The sequence below is a fragment of the Lynx rufus genome, unplaced genomic scaffold (assembly GCF_022079265.1).
Source record: "Lynx rufus isolate CCGP_SWC_20201006 ecotype Redwood Valley unplaced genomic scaffold, mLynRuf1.p SCAF_17, whole genome shotgun sequence".
In the NCBI taxonomy this organism is placed as follows: Eukaryota; Metazoa; Chordata; class Mammalia; order Carnivora; family Felidae; genus Lynx; species Lynx rufus.
In genome coordinates, this window is record NW_025814831.1 from 26509613 (window position 1) to 26530739 (window position 21127).

Sequence of the window (21127 nt, forward strand, 5' to 3'; positions counted from 1 at the left end):
CCGATCATGTGACTCAGTTCTAACTAATGGGAAATAAATGGAAGTATCATGAATAAGTTCCAGGGAGTGTCCTTAGGGAGAGAGGGCATGTCCTTGCTCAGTTGTCTTTCCTAATTCCCGCTGGTGGAATGTTGACTTGATGGCTGGAGTTCAAGCAGCCATTTCAGACCATGAAGTGGGAGCTGCATGCTACGAATGGTAGGGAAATGTTATAGAAGGGGCCTGAGTCCTGATATCATAAGGGAAGGGCTTTGCCAGCCCTGAAATGCTACCTCCACCGTGAGGACTACCCCTGACAGATGACAGAACAGGGTACTGGAAAGAGCTTGAGTCCTTCCTGACACCGTACAATGGCCATGTTAGCTCTGGACTGCCTGCCTCTAGACTTCATTTACACGTGAGAGCAATGAGTGTCTATCTCGTCTAGGCCACAACTACTTTGGGTTTCCTGTCTCTTCACAGCCAGACCAAACTGAGGTGAAACCCATGGTGAGTTTGTTTGCTGCTTCCCAAACCTTGCCCCAGTATGAGAAGGGCATGGAAAACCCCAGCTGAGCCTCTCTTGGTCTGGACCTCGGAGGAGACTTGTGGTGGTTGGGGCCAAAATGGTACTTACAGAACCCAGTCATTACGTGGCCTAAGAACTAAACAGGGTGAGACTGGGCAAGAATTCTTTCTTCTTAGAGTCCCAGAGGAATGGGATGGGGTCTGATGACTCAGGAACAAGATGGCAACTATACTAATTTTATTGCCCGTCATGCGACCGTAAGGGAGTAGAGGGTAGAGACTGGCACAGAGCCCGGCCCATAGTAGGTGCTCAATAAATATTTGTTCACTGGCCTACTGACTGTGACTCTACGAAGGAGTTTGGAGCGGAGACTGCAGTGGTGGCCAAAGCCCCTGAAGGGTGATGGATTGGTGCCGGAGGCTGGGAAAGGGATTCCCTAGGAGAAGACGACCCTGTTGGGGGGAGAGCGACAAGATGGGAGTCACGTGGCTTGTGACACACCCCCGCCCCAATATATCCTCCCAGGGTAGTGTGAAGAGTCCAGCGTTTTATCAATGCAGGATACTCCTGGGCAGAGGTGCGTTACCGGTGGTGAAGCGTGGGCACGTTCAGGGTAGCGATTATTCTTCACAGCCTCAGGGGCAGGGATGTTACTGCATTCTGTGCCGAAGAGAAAGCTAGGTCCCAGAACCGCAAGGTCACTTGCCCCAGATCACTCACTAGGAAATACAGCAGCTGGGACTTGAGCCCAAGGTTTCCAATCACGAACATTACCTTCTCTGGAGCAACGGGTGCAGGTGGGATTTCTGACTCTAATGTCAGAAGTTCTGCTGAAGTTCTCAGGCCAAAGCTGAGGTCCTGGGTGTGGTTTTGTAAAACCTTGAAGCGAAGAGGAGGAGGGACAAGGCTGGGAAAGGGTGTCAGGCAATTTCTCAGCAGATTGGGAGGGCCGGGAGACAGCTGCACCCAGCACCACAGATAGCCCAAACAATGCATTTGCACAAACAGCAAAAAGCACCCTTAATTTAAGATACTTTACTGCCATCTGCTGGAAAATTGTTGCAATAACCACACAGATCTATGAAATGTGAAAAATGTGCCCCCGGAATTGTAAAGTACAGAACCTGAACAACTGGACAGAGCGAACTTAGATGTATCTTCCTTTGCCGGAGAGAATAAAAGACAGGGTCACTGCTACCATGATAGTTCAAGTCCTGGCCTCTTCTTTCCTGTTTGGGAGGCCCTGGTTCAGAGAGTCTATAGTGGTCTGTCTCCCACAGGTACTCCATCCAGACCCGTGTAAGCATCCATTCATCCTCCCTTCAATTCTGCTATTCTGTGCACATGTCCTGAACATCTACCCTGAGCATCTATCCACTGGGCACTGCGGGTACAACATAGGCAGAAGCTAGTCCCTGCCCTTCCTGAGCTCACGGTCCAATGGAAGACAATCAACCAGGCCATTAAAACTTGGTACGATATGGTGGTAGGACATGTGTCAGCTGGACTTGGAGGCTTAGGGGAGGTTTCCTGGAGAAGCATGAAGCTATGTGAAGCATAAAGTGTGAGCACAATAAGGCAGACACAGGGGCAGGAAGTGTGTTTCAGGTGGGGCCACAGCACATGCTGTGGTTAGTCTGAAGGTTAGAGTGAGTGTGCAGTCTACAAGACTTTGGATAGGATCTGGACCCACCCACTCAGGTGGGTCCTTGGAGCTCCAGGGGTCCCAGGACGCTGCCCAGGACAGGCTCCTTGCATAGGTGGGGACTAGAGAGAGTCGGGGGCTGGCTTCTGACTGAGGCAGCAATGGGGTGGGAGCCTTTGCTCACTCAGTCTTATAGCCACTGATGAGGAACGATGACTCTGCCCACATTCTGTGATTTAAATTGAGCCTCAGAGAGCAAGTAACTTTCTCAGGGTCACGTAACTGGAGAGTGACTGAATCAGATCAGACCCAGATCTGTTTGACTCTGGGGTCTGGCTGCCCACGGGTGCTGTGTGTGTCTCTGCTGAAGGATGCCAGTGAGGACAGCAGGCTGGCTCCTTCCTCACCCCCTCTAGGCTTTCAGGTCTCAGTTCCCGGGTTCCAGAAGTGGAAAAGGGAAGGAAGGAGGAGGCAGGTCCTCACGTGCGAGGACAACACTCCTCTGCCACCACCCGTGCAGCCCAGGCAGTTCTGCTTCAGGCTAGAAGGTCGCTTGCAGTACCTGCCCAAGGCTGTCTACCCTCGTGCGTCCCCCTCAGCTTGGGGACAGTACATTCTTCCTCTGCAAGGCCTCAGAACAACAGCCTTCCTGCTGCTGGGGGATTCTGAAGGCTCCTTGTTTCTTTCTCAAGGCTTCAGGCTCTTACCAGGGTTATAGAAATGTATCGAAGTATGTTTTCCTGTCTGGATCAGAGAAAGTATGTGCATCTACCCTGGATTATTTGGGTCTTTCGCCATTTACTAGCTGTGAGCTCTGGAACATTTCCTAAGCCTCTGGTTCCACCCGCGTAAGATGTGGATCCTATCTCACCAGGCAGTTTGAGACCTACATGAGATAATGTATAGCAAGTCCCAGTCACGTGGTCACTCTTTTTACCCCGTCCCCCCAAGTGGTCAGCTGCCAATCTGTTGTGGTGGAGGACTCAGTGGCCAATAATCTTGACCTGCTCCTAGCGCTGTTAGTCTGTTACCACACACACACACACACACACACACACACACACACGCACACCAGGCAGGCGGGCAGCTCACTTGGGGAGGGCAGACACTCAGACGCAGTTTCCTTCAGCAACAACCAAGAAGCCCTGGACGTGAATCCAGGTAAAGTGCCTAGCACACAACCAAGCCCAGAGCAGAGGCAGGGTTCAGTAAGTACTGGCTTTCACCTTTCTTCCACATTCAAACCCTGGCCAGAAATGGACACAGCTAGGAGGACTTGGGGACTGCTCGAGTTCCCCTGGGGTTGAATAGCTGGGGTCATGGGGATCGGACCTTCTAGTCTTCATTTACCTACAAGAGAAGGCTTTCAGACTATTGCTTCGTCAGGCTTCTGGAAACTTCCATCAGGGTTAGGAGCAGGGCCACCCAACCCTTGAGATTCAGTTTCCTTATCTATAAATTTAAGCCAGCAACATTTACTTTTCGTGATCGTTGTGACCCAAAAAGTCCAAAAAGCACCCAAGGAGTCTACCATAATGCCAGAGAGAAGATAAACACAAAATGAATTATAGCTGTAATCACAATGATGGGGTCCAGAAGAGTTTGGAGCCGTCTGAAGGATGCTACTCTCAACCACCCAACTGCCAACCGCTGCGGGAGGTTGAAAATGCAGGTGCCGTAGCTGGTGAGGACCCAGGATACGATCTCTCCCTACTCCCCTCCTCTTGCGGGAGGCAAGTTGGTGCAAACTTTCTGGAAGGTAGTTTGGCAATAGGGATCCTTTTGACCCAGCCACTCTACTACTAGGAACCCAGCCAAAGAAATAATCATAGAGCCCCATGGAGTTGTTTGTGCTAGGACACTCATTGCAATGTTGCTAATAATAGTGAGAAACCGGAAGTAATCTGAAGTTAGAGATGCGCTCAACACACTTTGGCTGGATGCCAGGTGGCCGAGTGTTAAGATCAGTATTCAGCCGAAGTCTAGGCCAACGCCTACGATCGCCTTCATGGGGCAAATATTTTTGATAAAGGAGTATGTCTAAAATTTTATCGGAGACTGTTCCTGATGATAACTTCGTTATTCATGAATTGCACTGTCAACGCTGTGCAGTTTAACACGACAGGGCAGGCACAATTGTCTCCTTGTACCTGTAGTTGCTGGCTTGCTCCTACGCTGTATCTTATAGACATGTTTGTGTTCATAAATCAAAGCTTCCTTTTGACTGATGATGGTGAAGGAGTGGGATCCTCACTTTTCCCAATAATTTCTTCTTCTCTTCAAAGTCTTTATATTCCTCTCCACATTGGGTCAAATATGATTCACCATGGATATTGTTACATGTGATAGAGGCTTTCTTCCTTATGAAATGGGGAGGTTGATTGACATCCTGTTTTTATCTTTACAGATATCTTTTAGTTTACCTGTACAAGACGAATTGTAAAGATATCCACAACTGGGCTTTTTTACTAAAGCCTTATGGCCTAACTAGAATACAGTAACTAAAAAACTGACGTTTGTAAAGATTATTTTGTTCAGTGTTATAAATGCGAGCATCCCAAGCAATTCTACAAAGGTTAGAACTATTATATAATCTAATTTCCATTATCTGCTTCATATTATTACTTTAATGTTTTATTGTTGTTGCCCCAAAAAAAGTATCTTCTGAAAGCATGCATCTCAATATTTGTATCAGTTTTCAATGTTTCCTTCTATATTTAACACTGGAAAAATTTTAACATAAAAGGGACAGTGTTTATAACTGTCATAAGCAATACAGCATTTCACCCTTGTAATAATAAATATACATTTAAGCTTTAGCTGGCTGATAGGATTTCAACAAATAAAGCATAAAAGAAGATATTCATTACAAGCCACATGTGGAAGGTTATCTACATTTGAAACTAATTATTAACAGTAAATCCAAATGACATGCCATGTGTGTATAACAGAGGTTATTATGTTTCTTGGATACAAAGATTATGTAATATGGTCACGGGATCATGAATCGTACACAAGTCTAGGGAACTCAGAAATGACACTGGAGTCTGAACTTGAGCTATTCAGCCTTTCAAAGACCAAGACTGAAGCTGGAGCTGAAGAGTATATTTTGACGAGACACTAAGTTCAAAGCCAAATTTTGGTGTATCCCTACTAAACTGTGTCCCTTCTGTAAGAGAAGCAACCAAGCTGTCTGTTAAAAATGATGTGGGAGAAGTGTGTTTATCAACATGGGAAGATTGTCTTACTACTGTGGGATTTTATTTATTTTTAAAGTTTATTTATTTATTCTGAGACAGACAGTGACAGCATGAGCAGATGAGGGACAGAGAGCGAGGAAGAGAGAGAGAATCCCAAGCAGGCTCCATGCCATTAGCACAGAGCCTGATGTGGGGCTCAAACTCGAAACCTGAGATCATGACTGAGCTGAAACCAAGAGTCAGACGCCTAACCAACTGAGCCACCCAGGTGCCCCACTATGGTGGAATTTTAAATGCTGGTTATAAAAGAGGATGAAGATGTGAGCCCCAAATTTATAATTAAAAGGAAAAAATCTGAATAAATAGAAGATTGAAAGGCACATACAGAATATTAATGATCATTATCTTTAGGTTTAGGATCAAAGGATTTCTGACTTATTTTTAATTAAAACTTCAAATTTTCATGCAAAAAATGTTACTCATAGGTTTTTTGTTTAAGTCTACTTATTTATTTTGAGAGAGAGGGAGAGCGTGTGCCTGTGGGTGGGGGAAGGTCAGAGAGAGAAGGAGAGAGAGAAAATCCCAAGCAGAATCAGTTCTGTCAGCACAGAGCCTGATATGGGGCTTGATCCCACGCATTTGAGATCATGACCTGAGCCAAAACCAAGAGTCAGACGCTTAACCCGAGGCACCCCACTCATATGGTTTTTTTAAATAAAAAAATATTTAAAGTACATCCTTTGTGTCTCTCTCTGTATCATCAGAGTCAGATGTCCTGCTTGCTGAGCTGGCCAGATGGCCTAGGACACTGACCATAGCTGCCTGTAGCGCCCATTGTCTGTGTTCATTTGAGGTCAAGCCTTTGCCAGGCTGGAGCTGCTTTTCCTGGGTTTGTTTCTATGAGGAGAAATGCCCAGGGGAAGGCAAGGGGCAGTGGGAGAGTGGGAAAAGGCAGAGGTCGTAGCCCCATTTGACCAATGAGAAACCGGAATCTTTTTAAAAATGTATTTATTATTTTTGAAAGAGAGAGAGAGAGAGTGAGCAGGGAGGGGAAAGGAGAGGGGGGGACAGAGGATCCAAAGCGGGCTCCGTGCTGACAGTAGTGAGCCCGATGGGGGGCTCAAACCTACAAACCGAACCCATGAACCATGAGCTCAGGACCTGAGCCGAAGTAAGACACTCAACCGACTGAGTCACCCAGGGGCCCCGGGAAACAGGAATCTTTAAGTGACCGAAAGTGCCAGGAAACTCTTGCTTCTGTCCTGGGACTTGGGGGACAGACAACTTGATGTGCCTAAACTTTTCCATAGTAGAAGATGAAATCTGGCTTTGAGCTTAGGGTCTGGTCAAAATATGCTCTTCAGCTTTACCCTCAGAACTTTTCAAAAGTTGGCCCCAAAATTAATTTTCCTTTTCCTCTTTATCAATACAACTCAGAAGTGTTAGCTGGTTACATAGGTACCTGTAGCTAGGTGTGACCACGTGACTAAGTCCTCGCTGGTGAGAGGTAAGTGGATGTATTCTAACTTCCAGGAAATGTCCTTGAGGAGAAGGGTATGTCCTTTCTCTTTGTCTCCTTCTTGCTGGCTGGAATATGGACATGATGGCTGGCCCATTCTGGGCCATGAGGCAGGAGGGGACATCAGGATGACAGGGCAACACAAGAGAAAGAATCTGGGTCCCACATGATCATGAAATGTCCATAGCAGCCTTGGACTGGCTCCTTTAAACTTCATTTATGTGAGACTGAAGTGAACTTCCATCCTGGCTTACACCAGTGTTTAATTAATTAAGAATAGGTACAACGGCTATCACTTGTTTAATACTTACTACGCCAGCCACTATCGTAAGTGCTTTGCAGATGTTATCTTGTTTAATCTGCACGGCAACCCTATGAGGTGGGAATTACAATTAACCCTGTTTTACAGATCAGGAACCTGAGACACTGAAAGGTCAACTGACTTGCTCAAGGTTGCACAGGTGACTAGTGGAACTGAAATCTGAACCCAGATCATCGGACCCCGGAGACTGTCTTCTCACCGCTCTTCTGGACACCCTCTCCTTTGGTTCCCTTTTATCTTCTGGTCCCATCAGACCCTCCCACGCCCTCCTGCAGGCCTGTTTGTATTAACTCTATGCCACATCCCACCCCAATCCCGATCTCCAGACAAAAGCCCATTCTCTCTACGCCCTGTTTCACTAAGAAAAGATTTTGACTGGCTAATTCATGCGAAAGAGTAAGAGATGAACATCGTAAACATCAGCATAATATGTGACTCTGCCATAAGGAAAACAGCCTCTGTATTTCTGTCAGTGTGAGGGTTTAGGGGTGAGAGACAGAAGAAACCCCATTGGGTGAGACTTGGGCATTGGAGTCATGTGACCTGGATTTCATTTCTGCTGCCAGCGAGCTTTGCAATCTTGGCAAATCTTGTAACCACTCTGAGTCTCCATTTCCCCTCTACAAAATACGTAGAGTCAGACTTCCGTGAGGCAGAGTTGTTGCAAGGATTTAATGAGTTAACCAATGCAAAGGCACTTGGCCCCCTCTCAGCCTGACACATAATGAGTGTCAATAAAAATGAGTCTTTATTAGTTGAATTCTGTTGATCCATTGCTCCCTATAGTTTATTTTTTAAAGTCAGGGGGCACATGGGTGGCCCAGCCAGTTGAATGTCCGACTCTTGATTTTGGCTCAGGTCACGATCCCAGGGTTGTGGGACAGAGTTCCACATCGGGCTCTGTGCTGAGTATGGAGCCTGCTTGGCATTCTCTCTCTCTCTCTCTCTCTCTCTTTCTCTCTCTGTCCCTCTCACTGCCCACCCCCACACACACTCTCTCTAAGATAAAAATAAATAAATGAAAATAAAGATCAGATATTAAGGGTATAATTACATATAGTAACATCCACCCTTTTGACAGGTACAGTTCTATAAGTTTTGGTAAACATATAGTCATGTAACTATCACCACAATCAAGGTATTTTTTACACCCCCACGTCAGTCCCTCATGCTTTTTGTCCCCCAGACTGTTCCAATATTTGCTGAGTACCTACTGTGTGCCAGGCTCTGTGCTGGGTCCTAGCTACAGAGGCAAAGCTAATGGGTAAGTCCCTGCCCTAAGGGGTTTATAGTCTATCAGATGAAAAGAAACAGTAAACAAGTAAAGAAACACACAAACAAGATCATCGCAGAGGCAGTAGTGTTAGGAAGCATGCAAGATGATTTGGTAGTTGGGGGATTATTTAAGTAGAAAGCTCAGGGCCTGTTGAGTTGGCATCTTTGTCATGTAAAATTGATGACAAAATGCAAGTTAACGGACAGAGAATTTGAGGCTCAGAGAGGCTAAGGAAGGTGCTCAAGGTCACACAGCAAGTAAATAGGAACACAGGGATTTAGGCCAAGGCCAGCGGACACGGAAAGCTCACACCAAATGCTCATGGTTGTTTTTTTTGTTTTGTTTTTTTTTTTTCCAATCACACCACACTGCCTCTCTCCTGGGCCCTGGGCCCTGGGCCATCTCTGCTGGAGCACTGGGGGAGACGGAGGCAGAGGGGTTCAGGGGTGTGAGGTCTGGGCTGCCCGCTTCTCTACGACCATTACAACATATCGAGAGTCTTACAAGCAGCCAAGGGCACTGCAGTGCCTCTCCTGGTCTCACCTCCCTCCTCCTCTGATTGAGATGTCAACCTTCAGCCTCATTCCCTCCCATCCTGGACACCTGGCCTCGCAGCGCTCTCCATGGAGACAGCGGATCTCCCCCCGCGCCCCTGAGCATCGTCCATCATGAAGACATACTGAGGTTGTGTCAGACAGATGAGTGTGCTCTCTCTCAGCCCCTCTCCTTTCCTCTCTTTTTCTTCTCCCCTCTGCTCTCTGCCCACCTCCTCTTTTCCCTTCCTATGCCCCCTTTTTCTCCCCCCCCACTCCGCTCCCCGCCCCCCACCTCCTGCACACTTTGAGACCAAAGCGCCAATTAATCCTGCTGCCACCACCTTGGCTAAGCTGCACACTGGCCCACAGGCACAGGCCTCCCTACCAGGACCCGGAAACCATGCCTAATTGGTAAAAGATCACATTTGTTTTTCCACCGCCTGAACTCTCTAAAGGAGGCGCTGTCAAGCCAAGCCAAGAATTCCACTCTTATGCATCAATCACCAGGGAGACTGCCGGGGCTACCCGTCACCCCAAGGGTGACATTCAGACCTGCTGTTCCCACCTTGACACGTAGGCTTTGCCGAAGAGCATCACGGCTCCTAATTCCATACACGCTCTCCAGCACCACAAACAGCAGAATGCTTGAGAACATTTGATTAATGTGCTGCGGGCTTACTTTGCCTTATTTTATTTACGTAGCTTTATATAAATATCTCACGTAAAGGAAGATCATTCAGGTCTTTTATTCTGAAGGACCGTGTCATATACCTGCTTCCTTTATGCACTTGAGATGTTCCAAAAAAGTTGAGTATTAGTGATATTCTTGCATGTTGAGTCACATTTTAAATCAAACATACGCAAGGCTTGCAAATTAACATGGGGCAAGTCTCTGAACTCAGTTTCCTCCTAAGAAAAATGGGCTTAATAATTTTTGTCCCAGCTAGCTTCCAGGGCTGTTGAGAGACTCACAGAATAAAATTTTAATTTTGTGGATGTACTTTGCAACCTGCAAAGCACTTTATTACATCAAAGTAACGTGTTATTGCTAAAATGAAGACATCGTCGACCAAGTACCTTACCCCCTCCAAATAGAAATTCTGTGATAATCCAAATTCCATGTATTGGGTCTGATAAGACAAAGATGACCCTTATATGCTTTTTGGATCCAGGCAGGCAGAGATGGTGTCTCACTAAGCCTTCTGAGACTCGGGGAGCACTTTGTGGTTGCCCCTGGCTGTGACTTGCTATCTGCAGCAAAAAAACATCCCGTCTGAGGATGTCTATTAAAATCTTAATTTCAGGGTACCAGTTAACCTTAAGACCCCAGTTTATCTTCACCCTAATCAATACGATATAAGGGTATGAGAATGAAGGAAAATCCCCACGGCCTCCTTCTTTGTGGCCCCTTGCATCTTGGAATGTTTTCCATCCCAAACAGCTGGGAGTTATAGGGCCAGATACACGTGTGTGGGGTTCCCCGCCCAGGGGAGATGCCGCTTGCTGCACAGAGTTCCTCTCTGGGTACACAACATTTTGAGGCAAAATGGAAGATAGCCACTTGGGAGGGAATTCATTTTATTCAAATAATAGCACCAAATAGCAAGATTTATGGCACGTATTTCTGGGAAAGTGCTCGGCAGCTATCAGATGCCTGTCTTGTTCCCGCTCCCTTGGGCCCGCCCGCAGATATAGTCATAGCTTAACTCTAAGAATATATGACAAGGGCAATGGAGAGTGTAGTTTATAAATTATTTTCTGATGCTGTTTATGGACGATGAGACCATAGTTGGGGGGGGGGGGCATGGGTAGTGGCAGGACGCAAGATCAATGGCGTCTGTGTCCTTAGCAGATATTCCAAAGACCTTGGAACACAGCTTTTCCTCTCAGAGAGAGACCAGTATCAACTCATCAGTCAGTACACTTTTACTCAGTGTCTCTGCGGGGCAAATAATCATTTTAGGAGACATGGAAGAGACCCCCAAACATTTCCAACATAGAGAGCTCTCATTTTAGCTGGAAAGGCAAGATATTCTTGTGGGTAGAGATAAGGGCCCAGAAGAGAGATAGGAAGAGAAGAAGCTAACACTGTCCAATCTCCTGCCAGGACAGAAGTGCTTAAATTACATTATCCCATTTGATCATCACCACGAGGTAACATCTTCATCCCATTTTATGGGTGAGAAGACTGAGAACAGAGGGGTTAAGTGACCTGCTCAAGGTCCCACAGCTGGGAAGTAGCAGTAAAGTTGTTCATTCTTGGTCTGCTTAATTCCGATGGGTCCAGAATCGAGGTGAGGTTTTCAAATTGACTTCCCTATTGATTTTGTCAGGGATAAGCACCAATTTTAGAAAAACAAAATAACATTTGGCTGTACTTCCTCTTACTCAATTCACTAAGGTGGGGGGCACTGAGGAGATGCTAGCTGGAGATCTGAAGCTTTAATGTCTTCTCCTGTTGATAAACTATATTTCTACACAAGTAATTGTTCTTGCCCATCTGCGTTTCCACAGCCAGACTCTTTCCTGGCTGAGTGCTCCCTTCCCCCACTGACATCTTCTCTCTCTCCCTTCCTCCCCACACACACACACACACACACACACACACACACACACACTCACACACGCAAATCCAGACGCACACCTTCCCACCACACACCCATATGCAAAATAAAATTAGAAATACTGCGCGACTCTCAAGGTATTTAAGGAATGGAGATCTTCAATCAATATAACCCAAACCCAGCACTCCGGCCTCCCTCCCTCCCCAGCCCGTGGCGGGGCCAGCAGAGCTTACAAAGAGGGCCCAGCCAGCCATGATCTCTACACAAAGCAGCTCTAAAGGGAAAAAGGCTATTTGTGCTTCTCTGTGTCTGCCCTGTAGCCCCCCGAGTCACAGGGCTACCAGATTCTCAGAGACCAGCCCTTAGCAAGCTAGGCTTTTGCTTACATGTAAGACCCCTTCAGAATATAAAAAGGTTTCCTGGCCCCTTTTTTATTTTGATGTATACTGATAAAACACAGAGAAAACGGTGTCTGCTGACTCAAAACTATAGGCCGAGCTGATAAACATATGGTCCTCATTTTGAGGGATTGCCCTTGTTTTAATCAACCAGATGAGAAAGCAATAAACATTTATTTATTAATTTAGCCTTCACCCAGAGGAGAGGAATAGGCCAGATGAGTGAGCTATGACAGCCCAGGAAATTGGGGTAGTGGTGACACCATTATGCCTGCAGTGTATCTAAAGCTTTCTCTGCTTCCTCCTCATCCCCACTGAAATGCAAGGGGCCAGGTGTCCCCACCCTCTTGGTGCCTCTCAGTACCCACCTCAGAATAGTGGAGTCAGGAAGAGGAAAGACATAGGAACAGGGGGCAAGGGGTGGGGCTCTAGGCATGAGCTTCTGGTCCAGATAAAACCTTCTGCTGTCCTCCCTTCTCCCAAATGAGAGCTCCCCCTGGGTCTCAGGGTGATTCCGGGTGTCTAGAGGCTGAAGGCATATGCATTAGTTTGAACCCAGGCTCTGTCACTTCTCCGCTGTATGACCTTGGGTGTGTGACTTAGCTTCTCTGTGCCTCAACCTCCTCATCCACACAATGGGGATGATTGAACTTCTGCTGAGGACTAACAAAGCTGTCTTATGCTAAAGGCTTAGCACAGTGTCTGGTACGTAACGAGAGCCCAGTGAACAGTGGCAGTAATTATGAACTAATACTCAAATAGAGCTTGCCACGGGCAGGCCCTGTTTAACGGCTTTACATACATTGTCACATAATCCTCACATCTCTGTTTTACAGATGAGGAAACTGGAATGTGAAAATCACACGGCCGTGGATGGGGGATATTCAGACCCAGGCAGACAGGCTCCAGAGTTGCGGCTCTCAACGCCTCTGTGCACAACAACGTGGATCATTATGGGTGTTGCCCCTGGCAAACTGAGCTCTCAACCCCCCCCCCAGGCCTCCCTCCTTCCGAGAGTGGGGAGCAGGGAAGGAAGGAGCAGATGATGGCTAACACATCCACATCAGCGCTGAATCCAGATCCCCCAGTTGGTGGCTGAAGTCCGGCAGAGCGCCCCAGCCCACTCCAGGGGAAAAGGGGGGGGGCAAGTCTACGATGCTGAGAGGGGTGGCCAGAGCGCCGCCCCCAGGAGGGGAGGGAGGGGTGGCGGGGTTGAGGGGTGCCCAGCTGCCATCCCCGCCGCCTCCTGGCCCCCACTCGCTGGCGCCCAAGTGGGAGGACGGCAGCTGCCCGCTCCCTCCTCCCCACGTCCCCGCTACCTGCCCAGTCCCCGAAGCGAAGCGTGAGGAGGCTGCGAGCCAGCGGGGCCGAGCCCACAACTTTGCAGCCTCGGGGAGCGTGAGAGCCGGTGTCCGGGGCTCCTCTTGTCCGCGACCCGAGCTCGGTGAGTTCATTTCCCCACCCCTCTGCGGCGGTGCGGCGGCGGCGGCGGCGGCGGCGGCAGCGGCGGCGGCGCGGGGGGCGGCTTCCCCGGCGTCCAGGAGGCGGTGGCCGAGACGCCGGCGGCCGCCCGCGCCGCCAGCCTCGCTAGGGCTCCCGGCCGTGCCGCCCTCCGCCGCGGGCGAGGCGGCCGCCAGTGCGGAGCGGACAGCTCCCCGCGCCCCCGGACCGCCCGGGCGGTCTCCGCGCTCCCTGATCAGGTGCAGGGCGCGGGGGCCGCCGGCCGAGCGCCCCTCGCTCCCCCAGCCCCTATCCGCCTGCCAGGCGCCGCGGCGCATCTGGAGGCTGCTCCCGCGCCCCCCTGGCGACCGGCGTGGGGAAGACACTTGCTTCGCCGGAGACCGGAACCGAGGGCTCTCTGGGGTGGGCAGCGCCGCCGCAGCCCCCGGGGGCGCCTGGGTGGGGGCGGTGCCCGGCCTCTAGCGACCACCCCCGGGCTTGCTCCGGGCTGAGTTCCTGTCGAGGAGATTGGCTCGCGCTCCCTGTAGCGGCCGCAGGTCCCCGGGGGCACTGGCACCTGCAAAGGGGACTCCAAGGTGATCGATCGCCCAATCCGGACGGGACAGCCTGGACGGAGGCCTCGTGGCATTTGCCCATCCTGGGTGCAGCCGCCTTCCCAGAACTTTTCCTGCGCCTAGGGCTCGCCGGCTCCTTAGCCCCTGGAAAAGTTCTCTCGGGCGCCGGGAATCCTATTTCCCGGTGGCTTCCGAAGCTGGGCAGGAACCAGGGCTTTGGGGGGCAGGGTAGAGTGGGGAATGAGGTGGGGGTGTTCGGCAGCAGGGGGTAGATCCGCCGAAAAGGCTGGCCAAACATCCACTCCTTCGCCCAGGGCGGGCTTGTTGGCATCGAAAGGGTTTCGGCGCCATCGGGGTTGTTTGGGTTCTCGCTTCAGGAGGGTGGGGGGAGGGCGCGAAGGGGGATTTTAATTTCGTCGCTTCAAATGAAAACGCTCTTTGCAAAGAAATAGCCAGGGCAGCCAGCGTCGGGGAGATGGGCTGACCAGGATCGGCTGACACAGGTATTCCGACTGCGCCCCCCTTCACCTCACCCGGTGCCTAAGCGCGTGTGTGAATGTATTGATTGTTTTAATTGATTTTTTTTTCTAAAAGCCAGGTGGCAGCGGCTGCGTGTGTGATACACAGATATATACATACACAAACACAGATACCCAGGCACACACAGATTACACGGACAGTCATGCACAAGGAATGCCCCCCACATATACACACACACTCACCACACCACAACCACCACCACGACACACACACACACACACACACACACACACACACATCACAGACCTATAAGCACACATACCTCCAAGGAGCCTTAGGTTAGGGGTGTGGTCCCTGAGTATTGCCCAACATTGGGGGAGGGGGGTGGCCAGAGGGTCAGAGAAAAGGAGGTAAAGCAGGACTTCCAACAGGTCATTTCTCTCTGCCCCACTCCAAATTCTTTGCTTTCTCCTCCAAGGGAGTCTGGAGGAGAAATCCCAAACCTGGGCTCATTTCCACTGCCAAAAAGGAGCGGAGCGCTGGCCCCACGCCCTTCATTCCCCCCACCCCCCACCCCCCAGACTGCCTCGTTGTGCCTGATTCCAGGGTTCTAGAGCCTCAGAGGTTGCTCAAAAACCAAGCGGGCACTGGGAGATAGGGCCTGACCCCCAGAGGCCAGTTGGGTCTTGGGGTTTGACACCTGCTCGGGCTCGGATTGGGGAAGAGAGGAGGCGTGATCCAAGGGACAGGGGTGGGGAGCTTGGGTTTCAGTGGGGCGGGAGCGACCAACTGTGCCCCCTGGACACTGCAGTAAGTCTTCCTCTCACCCTGGGCCCCTTAGGAATGTAATCGAGGATGCTGGCCCTGAGGCTGCTCAACGTGGTGGCCCCCGCCTACTTCCTGTGCATCTCCCTGGTGACCTTCGTGCTGCAGCTCTTCCTCTTCCTGCCCAGCATGCGCCAGGACCCCTCGGCCGCCTGGCTCTTCTCTCCCGCGCTGCTCCACGGGGCGCTCTTCCTGTTCCTCTCAACCAATGCCCTGGGCAATTACGTCCTGGTCATCCAGAACTCCCCGGACGACCTGGACGCCTGCCAGGGGCCCTCGACCAGGAGGGCCCCGTGCCCCCCGCCCAGCACCCACTTCTGCCGCGTGTGCGCCAGAGTCACCCTGAGGCACGATCATCACTGTTTCTTCACCGGCAACTGCATCGGCGGCAGGAACATGCGCAACTTCGTCTTGTTCTGCCTCTACACCTCCCTTGCCTGCCTCTACTCCATGGTGGCCGGGGTGGCCTACATCTCAGCAGTCCTTTCCATCTCCTTCGCCCACCCCCTGGCCTTCCTCACGCTCCTTCCCACCTCCATCAGCCAGTTCTTCTCCGGTGAGTGGGCCTTGGCAGGCAGGTTGGGCCCTACATAGGGACCCTCCACCCCAACCCCAAGTTTGCCAGATTTAGTAAAGAAAAATACAGGATGCCCAGTTAAATTGTAACTTCAGATAAACAATGCATAACTCTTTTAATATAAGTATGTCCTAAATATTACATAGGGCATACTTATATTATTTTTAAAATTCTGTTAACGGGGCGCCTAGGTGATTCAGTTGGTCGAGCATCCGACTCTTGATCTTGGCTTAGGTCATGATCCCAGGATCGTGGGATCGAGCCCCGAGTTGGGCTCTGTGCTGATCGTGGATTCTCTCTCTCTCTCTCTCTCTGCTCCTCTCCCCTGCTCATGCTCTCTCTATAAATAAAGAAATACATAAAGAAATATTCTGTTATGCAGCTGAAATTCAGGTTAACTGGGCATACTGTATTTTACCCGGCCACCTCCCTCTCCAACCGCCGCCCCCCACCCATCCTCATTCATCATCTCCTCCTTGTTTGCCACTGACTATTTGCTCATAGACTTGTGTGGCAATCCAGGCAGTACACTTGCTCTGTGCAAGACAGGGCTGGGTGCTGGCCATCCCTCCATGCAGTTTGTGAGGTACACCCATGCTATGACCTTCCTCTGCCTGGACTCCAGTCCTGTTCACACATTCCCCCAAGGATTTTGCCTTCCAAAGGTCTCGCCAACCAACCACAGTGAGACTGACCAGGGTGCCAGGCCAGCCCCCGCAGAAGGGTAAGCCCTACCCTCCTGCCCACTAAATTTGTCCCCACCAGGCTGTTCTCTAGCCTGCAGATGGCGCAGAGCAGGGGCCACCCTGGTTAGAGACGCAGCCGTGTTTAATGGCTCCACCTTCACATCACAGTGCTGTGGCACTGGCGTGCGATTTGACCCTCCAGGGAGACTCTCACGCTTGCAGGAGCCAGGCACGTGGGCCTTCACACCAGCACTCTCTTGAGCACCCTGGTGGGGACTGTACTTTCTATAGTGTGCCCCCAAGGAGAGCTCCATGATTCCTGGCACAGAGGGACCTGGCTCCTGGCAGTTTACCTGGCCTTGAAATTCGCCCCTACCTCATTTCCTTCCATTCCATCCCTACCCTGGCCTTTGACTTCAGCTGACTTGTTTCTTACAGTTGCTAGCATGCATGCATGTGTGTGTCTGAGATTGTTATCTCCACCTCCCAGATGAAGAAACTTAGGCTCATATGGGATTGAATGGCTTGCCCAGGATCTTACTATTACTGACCAGCAGCCTCTGCCCCGCCCCCACCCCTGCTCAGGTACTTAAACCACCCCCAGCAGCATGGGGAATCTAGCACACCATTGGCCTTTCAGGGACAAAGACAGACATTGCAGCTACATCCATTGAGATCCCAAGATTAGTTAGATGTACCTGGGCTGGACCCTCATAAAAGTTCTGCTCCATTCTGGGGGAAGCCACCATTTTGGTCTTTGTTGGGTCTGCAGCCCGGTCCTTCACAGGAGCAGAATTGTTGTGTCCTTGGGTAGTGGGAACTCAGAAACTCAGGAAGGCCACAGCTGTGGGGTTGCCTTGAGGGCTGGTGGCTGAATTTGGCCCAGAACTTGGAACTCTGGGGCCTTCTGGATCTTGGCACGGGCCTAGGAGGCTGCTGGGACCAAAATAACCAGACCGGGGGAGGGGAGGTGGGCGGGCTAGGGGGTGGAGTGTGAGCACAGACAGGTGGAGGGATGAGGAGAGCCAGAGAGCCTGATTACACTTTCTTTTCCAAGTAGCATCATCACATCAGAATGAATGGTTCCAAAGAGAGGATCCTGAAATGGTTTGATTTGAGATAAGCCTGGGCTTGAGGCCTGTCCATATGTGCTAGGTTTGGGAGACAGGATAGAAGGGAAGAGGGGCTCTTACTTTGATCTGGGAGAGAACAGAGCCAGTCAGTGACTACCTTGGGGCCCAGATCCTTGTTGCAGCACCCCTTTTTACCTCCTCCCCATACCCACTGGGAAAAGGGGGCCAAGGTTTCTAATCTCCAACTCTCCCGTCCCACACATCGTCCTCCTTTGCTGACCTTCCTTCTTCCCCCTCACCAGGCCTTCTCCCTCCCCGCCCACACATGCACCTGACCCCATCAGTGTCTCCCTTCCTATGTCTTCTCCTTCTATTCTCAACCCGAATGGTTGCGGGCACACCCTCTCTCATCTGCTCAGGGGGGCAGGTGGACAGGAGGGAAGAGGAGGGGACAAGCTGTTTAATAGATTGAGCTGTCCACAACTGTGGTACCGACCTGAGTCAGATCTGCCACAAGAGCACAGCATGGCTGGGAGTGTTGGCCCTCAGCTTATGCCAAGGAGGTGGGAGACTAGCCAGTTCAATTTTGGAAGTTGTCCTTTCTTTGGGCTTCAGGGGGGTTGGTACAGGTTGTGTCAGCCCTCTGAGTCTCAGTCCTCTTATCTGGGAAATGGAGATGACACCATCTGACCTGTGTCATTGGGATAAGTGTGCCAGAGTGGTGGGTGCCACCAGAAAGTCCAGTAGAAGGGAAGGGGGACTAGCATTTGCTGAACACATAGTATGTGGATTATCACATCCATTTTAAAGGCTCAGGAGCTAAAAGCTCAGCAAGGTTAAGTTGCTTCCAAACCACACGAGTGTGACCCCAACCCAAGATTTGGACTCAGAGCTGCTAGCCTCCAGAGCGCATACTCTTTCCACTGCACCACACTGCCTCTGGAGCTGCTTCTTGCTGAACGGGCTACTTTGGGTGGAAGAGAGGTTCTTGTCCCTGGCTGTCTATTAAAGATGCTGGGTGATGATCTGTCAAAGGTGTTATAGATGCTTGGTAGGAAGCAGAGATGGAAAGATTGGATGGTGTGACCAATCAGGCCCTTTAGGAAAATTCTGTGATTTTCTAAAAGAAGAACTATTATTAAATAATTCAGAGGAGCTGAGGCAGCTAGGCTGAGCAACTTCAAACACTTCAAGAGAAAGCAGGTCCCCAGAATAGCCTTTTGTAGCTGCTGCAAGGGGCCAGAAAAAGGCCACGAGGTCTTTTCCGCATGTCTTGATTTAGTGCCAGAAAAAAGCCTATGGAAAACAGCTTCCATCAACTCAGGCTTATCCTTGCGGCTGAGTTGCAAGGCAGGCCCTGCACTTGACAGCTCTGATGTTCTCACATCACAGCTCGAGGGCCATCTTTGCCTGTCAGCATTCCTGGAGCCTGGAAGGCACCATGGTCCCGGGATCCTTCATCCTGCACGTGGCTGCCTGAGCTAACCTGTGCTGACAAGGAAGAAGTGGGTCAGAGGGATGGAACAGCCCTATGTAAACCCTGTCCCACTGCCGCCCCCATGCCAGCTGAGGGGCTGCTCCAAATGCCAGCTGGAGTGAGCTCTCCATCCCCTGGGCAGCTGGACTTATTTGTCTCCAACTTTGCAAGGAGAAACCTTTCAAAGCTCCTAGGGCTGAGGGCAAGACAAGGCTGTTAATGAGCAAACCTGAACCTGGCCCACATCCTCCTGGCTGCAGAGTCCACCGCTGCTCAGACTGGACAAATTTTAAAAGCCCAACCCTCGGGGGTCTGGAAACTGGGGACTGGGGAAACCAGGGAAGAGGTGGGTTGGAGCCAGGGGAATGCTGGAGAATAAGGATATGGTTGAGATTTGCAGAGGCTGAATAGATTGTAAGGTGGGGTCTCTGGAACAGACACCCTCATCTCGTTGGAAGGGGTGGAGGTTGGCTTGCGCTGCAGGGAGAGAGGGGCTGAGGAGGGCTTTTGAGTTCTCTCCTGGACCCAATGCCCTAGCTGCTAGGCAGGTCAAGGTAGGTGTCTCTACCATGGCTGCCAAGGCTGCAGCCCATCCAGGACTCAAAGCCCTGGAAAGAAGGAGAAAGCTGGCTGGTCTTGGGAGTTAAATGTGAGCCCTTCTTGGATGTAGTCTCCTCATCTATAAATGACCCTCATCAGGGAGCACTGCACGGAGTGTGAACCAGAATGCTGGTCACTTTGTACACCATTTCCCTGAATCACGCAACCTTATGGAGTCATTGTTATTATGCCCATTTTACAGATGAGCAAACTGTAACTTGGAGAGATTAGATAATTTATACAAGGCCACAGAGCCGGGAGAGTCAAACTTAGCATAGATTGACCACCCCAGTTCTGATGAAGAGTGTGGGATCTCTTATTCAGTGGATGTTTAAAACCAATGATAGAGAATGCTAGTTTGGAGGGGTTTGGAGAGGTCCTGCCCAAGGCAGGGAGCTAGACTGATGATCTTGGGGGCCTCTTCCAGCCTTAGCAGGCCCTGGCTGACAGCTCTGGCCAAATGTTCTCGTGGCCATACTGTCCTCTTGTTAGCATTAATGACTGAATTATTTTCTAAGTCAGCGCTCTGCACTGCCCTTGGAGCTTGTGACTTCTTCTTGATGACTAGGCCCTGTTCTCCATCATGCTGTCATTTTCCAGAGTCCTCCCCGCCAGTGTTCCCAGTTCTGTAGGGAGATGGGGCTGCAGTCAAGGCAACTGCCCAGGAGCCAGCTCCCTCCCTTGCATCCTCAGCTCACCCCCCTCTGCTCCTGAAAAAACACCTTCTCCCTGTTTCCAGATCACAAAGAGAAGGTAGAGCAAGACGGCATCTCTGACCCTAAGGAAATGGTGGCATCTAGGCATCTGCCAGGAGAAGAAGCTACCTTCTCTTCTCCCCCACGTCCCCCAGTTCTCCCCTCTCACTTCAGGAGCCGTGGGCACTAAGAAAAAGTTAGGGCAACTAGTTCATCCTTCCTTCCCTCGCTGCAGCGCTGAGATTGCTACAGCATATAGCTTCAGTCTCATTAATCTCCCTCCTTCCCTAGTGGAAAGCGCCTGCATGGATCGCAGTTCAGTACGTGGCCTGGGTGTAAAGCGATTCTGGTCTTTCCCCTCCCCCCTGCAGGAGCTGTCCTCGGTTCTGAAATGTTCGTCATCCTCATGCTCTACCTCTGGTTTGCTATCGGCCTGGCCTGCGCGGGCTTCTGCTGCCATCAGCTGCTGTTGATCCTCAGGGGGCAAACCCGCCACCAGGTGCGGAAGGGGGTGGCGGTGAGGGCCCGGCCCTGGCGCAAGAACTTACAGGAGGTCTTCGGGAAGAGGTGGCTGCTGGGCCTGCTGGTCCCCATGTTCAATGTTGGAGGTGAGAGCTCCAAGCAGCGTGACAAATAGCAGGCATTCCCATCATTTCTGTGTGTGTGTCTTAACTCCTCCTGAACATAAGACCGTGGCACTCTTGTCTCCGCCCATGACCCAATACAACCTT

The 21127-nt window shown here is 50.7% G+C and overlaps 1 protein-coding gene across 1 annotated transcript; it reads left to right on the forward strand.

Moving 5' to 3' along the window:
* The first annotated feature begins 15318 nt into the window (after positions 1-15318).
* ZDHHC22 (zinc finger DHHC-type palmitoyltransferase 22) lies at positions 15319-21127 on the forward strand. Its single transcript, XM_047079916.1, has 2 exons — positions 15319-15844; positions 20768-21127. Exons 1-2 carry the CDS (start codon positions 15319-15321, stop codon positions 21031-21033), a joined length of 792 nt encoding a protein of 263 aa, XP_046935872.1. The 3' UTR covers positions 21034-21127.